The sequence below is a fragment of the Paralichthys olivaceus genome, chromosome 14 (assembly GCF_024713975.1).
Source record: "Paralichthys olivaceus isolate ysfri-2021 chromosome 14, ASM2471397v2, whole genome shotgun sequence".
NCBI lineage: Eukaryota > Metazoa > Chordata > Actinopteri > Pleuronectiformes > Paralichthyidae > Paralichthys > Paralichthys olivaceus.
Genome location: NC_091106.1, coordinates 6,035,123 through 6,052,372, shown reverse-complemented (window position 1 = coordinate 6,052,372; position 17,250 = coordinate 6,035,123). Strand labels below are relative to the sequence as shown.

Below are 17,250 nucleotides of genomic sequence, written 5' to 3'. Positions count from 1 at the left end.
GGGAGAGATGGGCTCTGACATTTCACATGACTTTCAGTCAGACGAATAATCTGATGGTTGGGTGCATGGGTGGGGAGAGCGTCGCGTGGCCTTGGAAAATAAAAAATAAATCCGGCTGAATATTAAAAGTGCTCAGGTGTTTCATGGCCTGTCAAACCTGGCTGTGATTTGTGGTGCACGGAAGGGACACGGTCTCATTTCCTGGGTGGTGTATGCACATGTTGACGTCTCTGCAGTGTGTATGTATACAAGGTTTTGACATGCACAACTCTCTCTCTCTCACACACACACACACACACACACACAGACAGACACACACAGCGGCAGTCGAGCCTGCGATCATTTGAATTCCTCCCCTGTGGTGGCTCCGTGAGACATCTCAATCTCCATCATGCTGTCAGAAGAGATAAACACGCTACAGCAGGAATGGAGGAGAAGAAGAAGAAAAAAAAGAAAAGGCCTTTTCTCTCACACACATCCATCGCCATGTAATGCACTCTCTCGCATGTGGCGGACAAAACAAACACAAGCCAAAGATGCTCTCATCCGTTGCATGGTGAAAAAATACATTTATTGGAATCTGTGTCAATGTAGAAAAAAGTGAAAACTGGCTTTAGGTTTTTGTCACAGTACCACAGGTGAATATTCCAGCAGCCGTCCGTCGAAACTAAGTCAGCAAGCTTGTTTTAGGGCAGTACTTCTGCTACTGATGACAACAGAAAAAGGTGGCACGCGGCGGCCTGTGACACCAAACGTGTCGTCTTCTCACAGACACTGAAAAAGCTTGGGCTGCTCCTAAGACACACTGGCAAATACGCACCTTGCCCAGCAATTAACCTAGACCATAGTTCTCTCAGTTTAATGTGGAAGGGGATGATTTCAAAGGTTTTTGTTGTGATACTGTTACAAATCCCTTTCCAATATCTATGAAGCCAGGACCAATAATTGCCTGCGACCAAGGTGGCCCAAAGGAACCTGTATTATATCATCAATTGTGGGCCACTCATAAGTTGGGCCCATAATATCCCTTTTTGTCCCACACCCTGGAAATAACTCCACTGGCCCTGTGCAAAGATATGAGGTTCATGCATCATCTCTGATGTCTAACACGGCATAATTTCACTATTAAAAGCCTGTCATCTTAATGAAGGGAGCATCACATCGGTATTTCTCTTTTTTTCTGTCTGAAATATTTCTGTCCGAACAAACATTTTTCATAATAATCACACTGTGAGTGACAATTTCCATTCTGGCAGGCCAAACGTTAATATGTGTAGTGCATTTCTAATTTCTGATATGACAGGATAAGTCATAAAGCATACTTTATGAAGTCAACTTAAAAAAACTGCAACAGAAAAAAAGGCATTTGAAAATGAAAGAAAAACAGACATTTCTAAACTCAGATACTGAGCATTAACATTGAGAGGTCAGTGTTTTTTTCCCCATACAACTTTCATTACATATAGACTCATTTTATTCTTAAATATCTTAAATCTCATATAAAATAATTCATCAGAAACCAATTCTATTTACACAGACAAGAGTGCACAATATGGATGAAGAGATGGTGTGCATGCTGAGGTGGTGTAGCTAGAGCAGGGTTTGCTGTGAGATTATATGCGCTGCTGTAGAGCGTACATTTCTTTTTTTGGGGAGATTGGCTTTACTGAGGAAATGTATGACAGGCTTTGTCTGGACGATCAAACTCGATATAAGTGCTTCCAAACCAATACAGCCCCTATTCTGCCTTCTCCACTGGGTGGCAATCCTTCAAAGAGAATGTGACCTTCATGGATCCAAAACAAACAAAACAAAAGATCTATATTTCAACCTTGGCCTCCTCTGACACAAGTTATCAAAGCAGAACAGAGAGCGTTATGATTTTTCAGGAGTGGATTCTGGGATAAATCGAAGCTTAAAGTCGTGTTAAATGGAGATTACCGGGGAGAAATAGTACAGTGTTTGTTGGGAACTAGGCTTAATCCATGAGTGTGACAAAAATGAGACATGGCAAGCTGCAGCAGTTTTATCAGGTCAAAGCAAATAATATGTTCATGGACGGGCATTAATTCACACTAAAAAATATATCACACAGCTACGTAGAAGGAGGCGTGCATGCTTTGGGGCATTTATGTGACAAAAATAGAAAAAATTTATACAATTATAAGGGGTTGAATTTGCAGTGGTTCCTGCCATGTCTCGTTTAAGCCGGTGGCGGGCGGGTGAGGTTGTCTGAAATGTTTTATTGTTTTTTTTATAGACATCGGTACAGGCTGGATTGCCCGGACATTTAAGCAGCTTGTTTCTTTTATAATCACATTCACACTCATTTTGTCCTAAAATGCTTTGAGTGCCTGGATTTTACAAAGAAAATGTCACATGTAGCATGTGAGAGCGGAGCTGAACTGACGAGGATAAAAAACCAGCACACTGGTTTTGGGGAAGGGCTCGCTGCGTGGACCCGCCTCAGTGTGGCACAGTGGTAATCAAAACATCACACTGGATCCAATGACTCAGCGGCACCAGCTTTCTATTCACAGTGGCCACGCTGTTGCTGTTGACATGGTGTTGTTATTTACTCGTCTCCCAGAGAAAAAGAAACACAACGGTGAAGACATCATACAGACGGCACGATCAATACCAACCTGGAAGAGGATGCTTAAATTTCATTTTTCTCTTTTTCCATTACCGTTGGGTTTTTTCACAACGTAACTGGCATCCACACATCTCTGGCAAGCGACAGCATCTTTGTATATTAGATAGAAAATATCATGTAGATATTCACTGATGCTTGACTGAATGGCAAAAAACTACCCATGAAGTCTAAAATTGCTGGTTTAGTCGTCTAAAACGTGGATGCGTAGAGTTCTTTAAAGTACTGGAGGTTCACTGTCATCGTAGACTATTTGATGGATTCAGATTCAAAGTGTAAAAAAGGAATCTTGCAGCGTGTTGCCTTTGAGCACTAACACACATATTCATACATACAACCATTCATTTTGTATATATATAGAGAGATCTGCAGTTATATGGAATGATGGAAATACCTTCAATTACATCAGATGGAATGATGTGACATATATTTCACAAATTCTTCTTGATGGAAGAGATTCTGTTTTGTGAATGGATGCTCGACAGGGAGCATTTATATGATATCATATTTCTGTACAGTAAAACAGCACACATAAAAACATGAGGACATTGAAATAAAAATATCCCACGCTGATTGTGATGTTCAAAATGTCATTCAATTCTTTTTTTAATTCTACTTTTGCTGGGACGAGGCAGGACTGCTGCCTGTCTCCCCTGTTTTTTCCTTTCCCCACTACACAGTAGTTTCATTCTTCCAGGGTCCAGTGCGTATATTCCCTGTGCTGTCTGAGGTGTACAGGAGTCCTTCATGTAGGCCCCCTTTTAGAATCCCATTCTGATTGGGTGGGTTCTGGGGGTAGGATTGTCTGCGCGGGGCGTGCATCTCCAGATGGTGATGTGTCACGGTTGGGTCCTCCTCTGCCACTTTGCCGCAGCCACAGAGGAAGATGCCCGTGTCACCTGCCTCTGCCGGGCACAGAGAAGGGAGCAGGTCTGCCTTGGCACAGCAGATATGCCTGTGGCAGGGGTTATGGCACGCCAGGGCCTCGTGCGTGGTGGTGGCCGCTGCGTGGCACGTGTGATGCCCATCATGGTGGCCTTCGTGGGCCAGATGTGGGCAGATGTGGGCGTGACGCTCGTGTGTGCTGTGGGGGCTGTCAGTGTGTGAGCTGTGCACACTGCCTCCGTCCACGCTGGATGGGATGTGATAGGCGTACTCCCTCTCACTCCCTGCTCCACAAGTGCCGGCCCCAGACCGGCGGCTGAAGTGACGGCCTTTAGTCCTGGTGCTGCTCTTTAGGCAGGGGTGCAACTGGATCCCCGGCCTGTAACCCTCTGGGTCTGCGTGTAGGAGTACATGAGTTGCTGCAGGCTCCTGCTCCATCAGCTGCTGGCTATGTAGGGCAGCGCAACACGGCGTCACTGGTGCCAGACACGTCACATGGTTTTGCGAGGATGGAAGGGCAGCATGCTTACAGTGACCTAAGGTGGCATGACCACAGCTCATCACTGCTTTTCCCTGACACGGTGAGTCATGGTGGCAGTGGCTGTGACCATGGCTGTGCCCGGGGGTATCTCCATTCACGTTAACCTTTGGCCGTGCCTGAGCAGGGCCATGGGCGCCGGAGCAAGCGTTGGCTTGTCGTCCTGGACAACAGGAGCACCAACAATGCCAGACATCATCACGCTTAGCACAGTGATGGATGAGGATGAAGAGGCCAAGGGTGACGGAGAAGGCACCGTATAGGCAGCTGAAGATCATATCCAGGAAGTGGCCTTGTGACACAGCCAGTGCGCCGAATGTCCAGGTGGCTAAGAACAGGAAAAGGGTGAAGGCCGCAGTTCGTAACTGGGCCTTGAAGGAGTGCTCATTGGCCAGGAGTGCGGGGTTGATAGGGATGCCTGGGCAGCCCACAGGGCAGTGACTCGCGCCGGGCGGAGCTGCCAGGGCTCCGGGCTCGGCTCCCTGATGACAGTGGGTTGGCACATCGACAGCGGCCAGCCTCTGCTGCTCCTCCGTCAGCTGCTTGAGCTCATACTTCTTCTCGGGATGTCGCCGCAGCTGGATGAAGGTGCACAGGAAGTAGACGCATGTCACCAGGACGATGAAGGCCACTGGGCCAAAGAAGGCCCCCAGGCTGGGCTCCCAGGCCATCCAGCAGCTGCAACACACATCAACACCAGAGTATTTCAATAATTTATACTCATCTTCACAATTTTACAAATAAACTGAACATTACAAACTCCACTTAAATGAAGTTATTAATTCATCAACACCTAATGATGAAAGCTCTTTGTTGACTAAAGACTTTGTTTAACCTTGAGAGCAAAAGCAAATCCAGGACTTACTATGGCGCCTGCTCCCCGCTGCCGTAGTTGTCCATACTGACGGCTGCCGTGACCCCGCAGATGATGAGGGGCACTCCACCGCTGACTAAATAAAAGCTGTGAGGAGATAGAGGCACACACGGAGGCAGAGAGAATAAGAAAGGGTGAGAATAAGAACATTTGGCATTTACAAATCCTGTATCTCACAACTGGATTACAACAGCACACTGTCAAAAATATGACATGAGACACACGAGGGAAAGATAATAACCAAAGGATCCAAACAAAGTGACAGGCGTGATTATAGACTGCTGCAGTGGATAAAGTTCTGACCACAAGTTATTCTGCTTTTTCGCAATTTAAGGATCAAACCATGATGCTGAGAAACAGATATCCTTTCCAGACTGAGCTTTTCACTGTTTGTCATCACGCTCATAGGGTGCGATCACACCACAGGTTTGTTTCCCGTGCTACAAGCTTAAAGTGTAACATTTTCCGATGAAAACATTCTGTTTCCTGGTGATATAGGCATTTGTCAGCACTGATTGCTGCAATTTACTGCATCTGCTGTTCACAACAGCACCGGAGATGTGAAAAGAAAAGTTGGAGTTAGGGTCAAAAGTACTTGAGAGTAAATCTAGATTCATAGGGGCTCATCGAGCGTTTGCGAGTTCTGACTTTTTACTTGCACTGAGCCTTGCTTTAAAATGAAAACTTCAAAATTAAGTTGCATTTGAAAGTTAGGATTATTTTTCTCAGACCATGCAGACTACAGGTCTCGCAATAGAGCAACCAAGAAACAAAACATACTGTGTTGGTGCTGTGTGTTGTTTCAGGTCCCTATGAGATAGGTAAAAAAAGTCAGCTTGTTATTTATGGGTGGTGGTGGGTGGTGCAGCTGCTGCAAGCTTATCCTTACGCCCGGGCCACACTGGTTTAGGCTGCGGCGTGGTTGCTCCGCAGAATGGCTTGCTTTTCAGTCCTGCGCCTGTGTTAAAAGACTGTCTACACTGCCTGTGGTTCAGCTGCAGCTCACGTAAAATTATCTTTCACCAAGGTTTCAATGTGTATCTGTTTATCTGTCTGTATTTACATGTACTGTGTGTTGTCAATTGTGATTTATGTGTTGAGCCTCTCAAAAGGAGAATTTCTGTCACTTGGGACAGAAAATATAGTCAGTCTGTCTCTGTCTGTCTGTCTATTTATATCACAAACATAAAATCTTGCAACCTTTCCTGTAGGTTTTCCTGTCAAAGTAAAAGCACTATAACAGCATCCATTCATTTGTTTTAACAAGGTTTGTATTGTTATCACAGGACCAGATGATGTATGACTTCATACTGTAGTGTCCAGCCATTGAGTTGAGTATATAACCCAACTTTTATTCCAGGAAATAATTATACCAGCAACTCTGCTACAGACTGGCTGCCAGTGTAAGCCACAGAGAACCGGGACACGTAGCAGAACCGCCGCGCAGCCGTTCCGCACTGCAGCCACAGCCAGTGTGGCCCTGGCTTTATATTTAATGGATGGATATGAGAGGATGGATATTTCATGCTTACATAAAATGCCTAGCAAATTTTGGCGTTGCGAGTTTGCTCACAGGATCAGTTGTGTTTAGCCTCCCGTTCTTTGCCACCCGTTCCCTCCCAAGCTGTGCAAGCTAGGTGGAAAATAAAACATTAACTTCCTGGCGTAGCAAATCGCAGTGTGGCTTTGCGTTGCTTTGGTGAACTTTGACCCCCTTTATTTGCTTCACAATCGAGTGACTATACTTGTGGTATGCACGTGAGCAACATGAGTAAATGCAACCCATGAATATATCCGCTCTCCTCAGTAAAAGAGGAAATCAGGACTACTGGCTGAAGTAATTTGAACTCGAGTGAGAGAAGCAAATGATGCAAATTAATTTGAACTCTCTGACTAGATGACCCTACTACTCTTCCAGTACTGTAGTATTGACAACAAAACTACCTACAGCTCTAAATTCTTATAATCTGCAAAACTAGGTGTTTCCTTGAAAAAGATATTCTGATGTTTCCTGTGAAACAGGCTGGAAGCTGAACAATAACACTCATGTCATGACATATGTCACAAGCTATAAGAATTCAAGGCAGAAATAAAGCTAATCCTCAGCTGCTCCCTCTCTGCACCACCCTTGTCCCCTGCGCTGTCATCTACTTTCCTATAAAACACTATGCTATTTCCTCTTCCTTCCTGTTCAATTTCAACCTCTGTCACCGCTCTAACCTCTCCATCTTCCTCCATCTTCATCCTCAGTTTGCTCCCTTTCATCCCTAGCCTCTCTCTCTCCCTCTCTCCCAATCTGTCCTCCGTCACGCAGCGGCCGTCCCAAAAATTCAATTACAATCAAGATGTTTGTCTGGGCTGTTCGGTGAGGGGAGGTTTGGCAGTTGGAGGGGGCTGGTGGTGGTGGCAGCATTACTGGCCTGTCACTGCCTCTGAGTGGAACAGTTCCCTCAGGGACCCTCCTCCAACAGAAAGCCATTTACACACCCGTCAGCCAGATAAGCATAAATGAGAAGAGCGAGTGGATGTTTAAGCACTCTGCGCTTTATAACACCATTCTGCTTTAACCTTCCAGGAGAGCCCTCCTGTGTTTCCTGCAGACATGTGCCTGAGATAACATATGTAGAATACATGCAAAATAATGTAAAGCATGTGTTCTCAAATGACAGTCTACATGCTACCCTGTTTCTATACAAAAAGCAGCTCCTTCACATTAAAAATCCTCACTCTTGCGTGAACATACACACAAATCTTGCACAATTTGAAGAACATTCTTTTTTTGGGGGGGGGGCATTCTATTAAAAAGGCCTTCAAACTCTGAGAATGGCTGTGTATGCAGAGTCGTGCTTTTGAGTGAGTTTAGGAACAGTAATCATCTGATATAAATAGACCCCGAAGTGCCTTTTAGCCGGCAGCTACACTGACTCCCCTCCCATCCTCGCTCCTCTGCTTTATCCACTGTCCTCTGCTTGGTGACTATGTGCTGTCCTCTCTGGACCCGCTCCAGGATATTCATAGCACAGCTAGGGACAAATGATGGTCATATAGTTCCCACATTGGGCATAGGCTTATGGGTAAAACTGCACTATGCAATAACAACATACACTCACCTTAGTCTAAAATCTGCAGCTCAGAATGTCCTTAAATGACCAAAGTGAGCTTTTTTTGAAGCAATTGTTTTGGAGAGAAAAGCTAATCTGTCTACTAGCTGACAGTTAAATAAGATAATGTATATCACTGCTGTTATTCACAGAGACCTTGCTCAGACCTGTAATTAACATCTGACCTGTGATCGCACCCAAATTCGTCCTGAGATCAGATCACTCAGACCAAATTCAAAGGAACACATGTGGCCTGGGCCACATTTTAAGAACCTCCTTCTTATCTGACTTCTCTGACCTGCTGCAGTTTAACAATGAACAGAGCATATTTTTACGGTTCTCAGTGTCTCAGTGCACATTGATTTGTTTGTGGTTGCACTGACCACCATATAATGATTGACACGTTTCTTAAATTCATAACGGTTTGGGGCTGTGTCTCTTGATGTATTTCACTTAACCAAACACTCAACATGTTTCCACTCGTTCGTCTTTTTATTCAAGCCCCTACAGGGAACTTTACTTTTTTGTGCTTTTGAGGACAATTTCCACCATCTCACCTCGGCCTGGCCAGCATGTGCACTTGTTCTGGAAGGAGTGACAAAAAGAAGCCCATCTGTTTGCAGGATGCGTAGCGATGAGGTAATAATCTTTTTGTTGCTGTATGATTGACCACTTTAATATGACTATTATAATTTTGTTTTAGCACTGTTCATACACTTACCCTAACCCTGCCATAAATAGTTCCGTCTGACCTCGGTCCGACCCAACCCAGACATTGAGAATAGTTTATAGAAAAAGCCAATTTTCTCCCTAATTGTCTTATCTGCTGTTGTAGGTCACAAAGAGGCAGCAATACCAAAATGAGACAGTTTCATTACTAGTTAAAAACTTCTTGTGGTACGTTTAAAACAAGCTGCACAGGCCAGGTTGTATTACTACTATCTTATCATATATGAACAAAATAGAGGCCTCATGTACCTGAAACTCATCCCATATGAGTTGAGAGAGTTCGTAAGAGGTGCACTACTAAACCAACCTGAGAGGAACACTAGATGAAGCTGCTGTTGTATCTAGGCAACACAATATATAATATTACATCTTAATAGAGGAGTCCACATTTCAACTGCTACAAATCTGTAAAATCGTTCTTCATAGCTGTGCACATTCATTCATTCATTCAGTCCCTCCTAACTCCCCTCCTTCTCTTTTCCTCTCTATGTATCTCTCTCACTCACATTCACACACACACACGCTGACACACAAACACAGTGGCGAGGTGTGAACATATGTGCTTAACACTGTCCACTTGTTATCAGATCTCTCAGGATGGATGTTAATACCAGGTCTGAACAGGGCCAGAGTGAAGCTGCTTAACTTAGAATAAACCGGGGAAATTAGCTACCCCAGCTCCAAAGGTAAAATTATTTACCCTCCGACACGTCTAAAGCTCAATAATGAGCTGATTTATCACATTAGGCTAATAAAAAAATGTTGACTGTCGGGGTGGTGCAGTGGTGGACGGAGCCAAAGTAGCTGCGGCAAGCTGTGGCCTTGTAGTTAATGGACAGATATTAGAGCGTCTTCAGACTTCTCATGTGGCTCAGCGAGAACATGACTGTTTCCCAAAATGTCGAATTATTTCATGTACCAGTCTAGTATTATAATATTATATATAATTATAATAATATTAATTTCATTCTTTTTGTTCAGTGGTGATGAGCCTTTTATGATTTCAGAGGGATATATTATACCTCACAAGACCATTTCATTTCTTAATACACATATTTCATAATTCATGCATGGTCTGCCCCTAATATAGCAATTACTACATTGTAAGAAGACTCAAATCCAAACCAAGAGAGGGTCTTTTTTTCTTTATCCTAGAATGGGTCCTTTATATTTGAATACTTTATATTCACATCAGGAGCGGGTCCTCAGAGGCCGCCATGTTTTTTACAGTAGCCCAGACTGGACAACTAAACACCTTTTTACAACTGAGGGCTACCACAGTTTCTCTTTCATGAGTTGGGTGAGGTGAGGGGTATTCAACTGAGGGGTATTCAACAACAAATTCTACACACTGAACCTTTAAGAGAGATTCTACAATAAAGGGGAGTGAAGTGTTGGGTCAGAGTAGAGATCTGCGCCCATCACACCAGATGAGTGTCAGTTAATAGCATGATCAGAGGCGTCTCACATGCTGCTCGAGCACAGTGAATCAGATTTCTGACAAAGGTCAGCATGATGGTCTGCTGGATATGCCATCAGATACTGTCAGGGGGTGGAGGCACAGGGGGGAGAGGTAGATGAGGAGGAATAGGTTGTTTGTTGGGAGAGGAGGGGAAGAGGAGTGGGTGAGGAGGAGGATGCTCAGAGGAGAAATTGATTTGTTTCCAGCTGCTAAGTCTCACTGCATGAGCCTGTCTGACGGGGAGCATTACAGTCAATCACTGTGGATCAACTTGACTGCAGCGCCACACGATCCCTCCGCCTGCCCCCCGACAAATTATCTCATTCACAAGCAGTGCATGATGGGAGAACCTCAAGAGCCTCCACATACCCCCCGCCCCCCCCGCCACTCGCCTTCCTCATCCCCCCGAGTCACGCAGGTGTCTGAAGATTTCGCTTTGCAAGGAAAGTGCTGCTTATGGGTTGAGGGGGTCCTTATCTGATATGGGGACCTTATCCTCAGTGACTCTTCAGGAATACATTATTGAGCAGACTCCAGTTTTAATAATGTCAGACATATGATGTGGCTCGATTATGCATTTTTATAGATATTAGTTTCAGGTGGAATCAGTAATAAATGTCCATGTAAGTGCTACGGGTGTTAGAAATAATCATCTAAAACAGCCAGCAGAAAGACAGTGTAAAAAGCAAGTCTTATATTCCAGTTGGGTTCATATCCAGTGCAACTCCGCATGGATAAATCATTTTCTTGTGTGGGGTCATTCGCTCCATGTTTTCCAAATATTTCATCAAATTGGCGGAAATTCTGGCAACCGCACCACAGCTTGATGTTTTCCAACAGCTTAAAGAAAATGGCACACTGAATAAAAGATTAAAGGACAAACAGGCATTTGTTACGGTGCACCTTCACTGTGCTTCCGTGTCTCTGCTCTCAAACCTTCCCTCGTAACTAACAGGATTTTCTTCCACATCTGGAGTATGAGCTCTGCGGAGCTCACAGAGCACCTTCTCATCGCAGAGGAAGAGCACTGCTTGTGTCCAAAAGCTGATCCTCTTAAACATGCCAAATTTTGTGAGGGGGAGGGGGGTATAATGACAAAAAGCAGAAAATCAATCTAATGTTTGCGTCTTCACAAATATAGTTAACCAGTTAACCTAGCGTTGGGAGTAGGTCCATGCCTCAACCACACTTCTAATCACTTCTGTATACCTGGTCAACCTGTCATGCTCTGTTTGTCTCAGATTCTTCAAACCACCCTTTCCCTTCCTTTCATCCGTTCACTGTTCTGCCTCATCCTTACCTCTGCTCATCCACATCCCATCATCCTCCATACCTGCATCTATTCATCTTCATCCATTATCTATGCATCCTCCTCCTCCTCTCATCCCTACTGTCATGCTTTCATCCTCCTTCCCTCATCCTTACAACCTCATCAATGCATCCTCCTTCCCTCATCCTTCATCCTCCTTCACCTCAACCCCTTCACTCATCATCCAATATATCGATTTCAATTCAAACCTTTAAATCACATATTGTTAGGATGTGGTGCCTGCTAGTGAAATAGGAATTAAAAGGCTAAATACATTTGGCTCAGCAGCCTCTCCCTGAGTTGTGATAATCAAAGTTATAGGGGGATGCAAAAGATTTTGTGAAGCTGTTGGCTTCTTTGTTGTTCCTCCTCTTCCTGACATTTATTCTTCTTACAGTATAGGGTTGTTTTAAGTCTCATTTACATTTACTACAGTCCCAGATCAGCTATTCTAGGCAAGAAGGCTTGGCTATATCTTTTGGAATACAGCAATATCTAAGAAATTATGCATCGACAGGCGAGAGCATTGGTTCCCAACGTTTTCTGTCTGACACACAACCCTATCAGACAAGCTCAACACCAGGTCAGGTGTGTGTTCATTTCAAATGATTTTAAAGTGGATGGTCACAATACATTACAGTGGATTTTACAGATGAGTTATCAGTGTTTAAGTTGGTTTGGATAACTTTCCAGTAAGAAGCTGGATCTTTGAACCCTTTATCCCAGAAGTTACTGTATTTATTTTAACTGTTCCATTACATTTAGTATTATTTCAACCCTTCATGTATACAATATTTTGACGATGTTGACATGCTATATTAACATACCAATTGTAATGGTTTATCCATTGCTTATTGTTTCAATATGTATATGTTGACTGTTATTCCAGTACTTTTAAATTAAACTGGGGTATAAGTCTCCCTGGTTGGGAAATAACTGGGCCATGAGGATATTGATGGCAATAATGTTGATGACGCTTAAAGCAGCTGCTAGTCAGTTCTCTTAGGCCATGTCTACAATACTTCAGTTGCATTTGAACTCATATTTTCTCTTCCATTTAGAAAAAACTCTCCAGCCACACATCCTTTGTTTCACAAGATAGCTGTCCAAACAAGAATACTAAACGACTACAAATGCTCAAACAAGCATGCCGGGCCAGTAGGTGGTAATAACGTCTACATCAAAGAGCCTATTCTCCTGTTAAAGGGATAGTTTACTGAAAATGAAAACTCACCACTGTGCCGATGGAGGGATGGGTGAAGTGTTTTGAGTCCACAAAACACGTCTCAGAAATAAACTTTGTTGCAGCCAAATCTGATACAACTGAAGTAACTAGTGACCAAATGTAATAAAACAACCGAAAAAACAGAACATGCCTCCATACTGCTCGTGTGGTGTCATCCAAGTGTCTGCAAGTGTTTTTTAGGCCTAAACATCTACTGCTATCTTCCTACAAGGTGCATTCATGGACCGTTGTATGTGCTAACGTCCACTAGCTTAGCCACTTCTGGTGGACTTTTAGACTTAAAACACGTTGTAAATGACCTTGTTCCAGAACATGAAGGTCGGGCTTTGTGGACACTTGGATGACACCACATGAGCAGTATTGAGGCATGTTATGTTTTTTCTGTTGTTTTATTACAGCTGAAGTCTTGGTCACCATTGACTTCAAATGTATTGGATTCAGCTCCAACAATATTTACCCCTGAGACCCTAGAAGTGTTTTGTGGACTCAAACACTTCACCCACCCCTCCATAGGTATAGTGGTAAGATGATAATGACTGAAGTTTGATTTTTCATTGAACTATCCCTTGAAGCAGACTATAGTTGTTATACAATGGCCATTGCTGTTACTGTGTTTTCTGGCACATTACACAAAGCAACAGTAGACAAACAGATTGTTTTACATGTACACACAGATACAGATAAACCAGAGTGTTGAAAAATCTGCACAATAGTAATTTAAAATGCAGTCTGCATGTAGACGAGGCTCAAATGCAGAGAAAAGTTTGTTTTGCAAAATGTCTGCATCAGTGAGGACAAGACCTAAGGCTCCCTGTGACTCAGCTGTGGCTTTATTTAAACTTAAGCCTCTGTTTAACATCATGCAAATCTAAAAATAGTTGGATGACAAGACAAGATCTGCAGGGGAAGAGGAAAACACTGCCAAGTGGTATTGATGAGTCAGCAGTAATGATGACTGGTGAGAAGTGTTGTATGGAGACCCTATTGACCATAAGCATAGCAGTGTGTCACCAACTTTAGCTTCTGAGCTAAACAGGCCTCAAATCAAAAATCTTACTGATTAAAAGGAATTCACTCAACACCCCTGATCTCTGGCACTTATCAGCCTAATTTTCATATTAAGTGAATCATTATCAATCAAAACTACACTTCTCCCCCTGAGGCAGACAGTGACTCAGATTAAAAATTGCATTTTTTTCACATGAGCAAACTTGTGAGAAATCCACAAGGAGAGTCAACCAGTACAAAGCGGAAGACCTGACAGCTACGTCACCGCAGAGTGAACAAAGCCAGCGGCTTAAAAGGATGCAAACAAGCTGTGGATGTCTCTGCAGATAAACAATGCAATAACTCATCTGTGTAAAGCTACCGTTGCCCTCTAAAAGAAAGCAAGAGGCAGCAAACACCTGACAACGTACAGAAGCTAGCATAAATCAACAGAGACACAAATATGCATGCTTTTAAAACAGGTCAGCCAGAGACAGAAAAAGTGACACTATGACAGATATGACCGACCTCACTCTTCACTTAAACCACATGATGTCTGCAATTTGTCATTAAAGAAAAGGTGATCTATTTGATGTCGCAAATATATATTATAATACCTTCAAATCAGTAGAGGAAAGTAAATAAGTATATTTATTAGATAAAATGTCCTTTTACTTCCCCTGAATATTTCCATTTAGCTTCAATATACTATTGAATGTTGCTCATTCCATGTGTTAGATGCAATTTCCCCTTTCAACTTATACAAAATTGAGGAAAGACAAAAGAAAATTAATAATATTTAGAGGACCATTTAATCTTGGGGTGAATATATATATATATATATATATATATATCTAATATCTATCTAGTAATCTATCTATATGCAACATGTTAGAGATGAAAAAAAGGAAAATAAAATAATATAAAATTAATAAATAAATCCTTGCAACTGACCTGATTTCAAAAATTCAAAAATTATCGGTAAAATAGTCAGTAAGGCTATAGTGAGGAGAAAGGATTTGTAAAGTTAAAGTTTTTAAAAAGTGACAAAGAGATGAAAGTTAATTTTGACCCCATACTCTGAGAAAGCACACTTAGAAAAATGTGACTTTGAGAGGGATTTAAAAGAGGATGAGGAGCTCGCCAGTCAAGTCCTCTGGGAGGTTGTTCTTAAGAGTGGGTCTGGGCACCCCTGGCCCTCAGTCGAGACTGTGGACAGGCAAGGCTTAAATAATGTTTGATGGAGCAGGGATATAAAACCCTGGAACATTTCACAAAGAGAGCAAAGATTAAGCCCAAAGTACAAACATTTTTTTTCTTCATCCTTCCCAGTTAATCATCTCAAGACCCCCCAGGTTTATCTTTGAAAGGGGTTCGACCTCTCGATCTGGAACCAATGGACAACATAACTGAACTGTATATAAAGTAGGTAAAAATAACAGCAAAGGGCTGCTCACACTTAAATACGCCATCAGTTTAATAACTTTATACATATATGATGCAAATCTGCACCTCTCCAGTCCCACAAAGATGTGCACGGGATCTCCAAGTCAAATCCACACCCGCCTGGAACCATTAACATATTAACCCTGACCCTACCCGTCACTCGTGATTAATGGGTGATGACCTTCATGTCTTCCTGTTACAGTGTCTGAATTGCGTGCTTGGAAAAGTATCTTTATATTGTGGCATCACCTGTGTTCCTGCAGCTGTCAATGTGAGAACTAGCTTGCAACTATGAAAAGCTAATACATTGTGGCACTTTGTACAAGCGCATAGCCACTGAGAGAGCATGCACCACTGGCTATTTTTGTCTTTATGTGATCAATATTGATGTTCTAGCTTGTTGATAGTGAAGTGGTCGAAGTTGGTGTCATAGTCATTAAAAAAATAAATCCTTGTGGCTGAAGTTTCAAGCTACTTTATTTAGATTTAAAAAATGCAATTTCACCACTAGATGTCACTAAATTCTACACACTGTACCTTTAATATGAGTATATTTTTTTACCTGTCAGTCAACTTTGTTCTAGGTTACCCATCAGCTATTCTACATACATCTTACATAAACAGTCAGGTCATGCAGTGACAAAAAAAAACAAGAGTAAATAATTTGTGCAGCAGTAAAGTAGTCGTTGGCCTCTGATGATACTCACACAGCAAGCAGCAATGACATTGCAAGAAAGATCAACACAAACACACACACACACAGAAACTCACACACAATAAATACACACTCTTTTTTTGTTCTATTCCATTTAGGATGCACTCAAGGTTGAGGAGGGTTGTTTGTGCTTACCTCAACAGGGGCTGTTTAGGGGGCGGAGGCGGGTCACCATCTTGGCTCTGCGGAGGCTTTTTAGTCACCTGTTTATAAATGTTCCTCGCCGTCACCCCAAGCCACAGCATGGTCGACAGAGACGAGTAGTGCAGCACGACCCCGACCTGAGACGGAAGCAGACAGAGGGCACTTTAAGTTTTATTTGTCTGACTTTAAGGAACTTTTTCTAATATATACAGTAAAGTATGTCACTGAAAACTCTCAAGACTTGATTCAGGGAATAATAGTTAACTCAGGGAATATATGTTCAGCATCAATGCCACTCCAAGGGCGTTTCCACAGACGTTTTCCTTCAAGACCTGACTGCTTTGTGTTATCGTTCACAGGAAGACAATAGTACAAGAATGGAAAGGCAGGTTCAAAAAGTGCTATTGAATCATCAAGGTTGCCTCGGATGAGAGCATTATGGTGAGGTGATACTGAGAAGCTCTTTATCAGCTGAGCTAGAGGACACAAGGTGTGCGCCGTGAATAGCAAATGTGAATATAAATGATAGTCACATCGACAACTATCAGCGCGTGATTGTTTTCCAAAATGCACTGTACACATATCTCTGTTCCTCTTTGTTTTAATATTCATGAATTATGTTTGGATAGGGGGACTGATCTGACTCTGTTTAAAGGCTTTGCCGGCTAATAAAAAGGCAGCAGCGAGATTAGAGTTGCAGAAATAAAGGAGAGAAAGGGAAAATGGATGGAGGGAGAAAATAACACAGCGTCTTTTCTTTCCACCTTAGTCAATCTGTTCATGATGTACTGGAAACCTGAGATACCCAATCAAATGGTGTCTCTGCAGCCTGATAGGCCTGGGGACCAAGGCAAGTCTACCAGGGTCCAGATGCTAATTGGAAGTGTCCTTGAGCTGGTTATAGAAAGCAGCGAGGGGGTGGTAAGTCAATCACTGCTGCAGAGCAGACCACAGAGCTTCATTAGTGCCAGGAACAGACAGAGAAGAAGTGTGATGGTAATATGGAAATAAGAGGAGAAAAGGGGCAGGTAAAGGAAGGGGGTCGTACACTACAGTTGGTACGAGTACAGTTATACAATTATCAAGCACAGTACTAATATATCAGCAACCTATTTAACCCAATTTTGATCATCAGAATCTTCATAGTATCACCTTGTGTTG

The 17,250-nt window shown here is 42.8% G+C and overlaps 1 protein-coding gene across 1 annotated transcript in view; it reads right to left on the bottom strand.

Moving 5' to 3' along the window:
• Positions 1 to 3,188: 3,188 nt before the first annotated feature.
• The window catches only part of LOC109629638 (adhesion G protein-coupled receptor A3), a 172,984-nt gene continuing 158,922 nt past the window's right edge, over positions 3,189 to 17,250 (bottom strand). The window contains 3 exon segments of the mRNA XM_020087410.2: positions 3,189 to 4,754; positions 4,942 to 5,037; positions 16,081 to 16,226. Coding sequence (XP_019942969.2) covers positions 3,326 to 4,754; positions 4,942 to 5,037; positions 16,081 to 16,226 — 1,671 coding nt within the window. The 3' untranslated portion in view covers positions 3,189 to 3,325.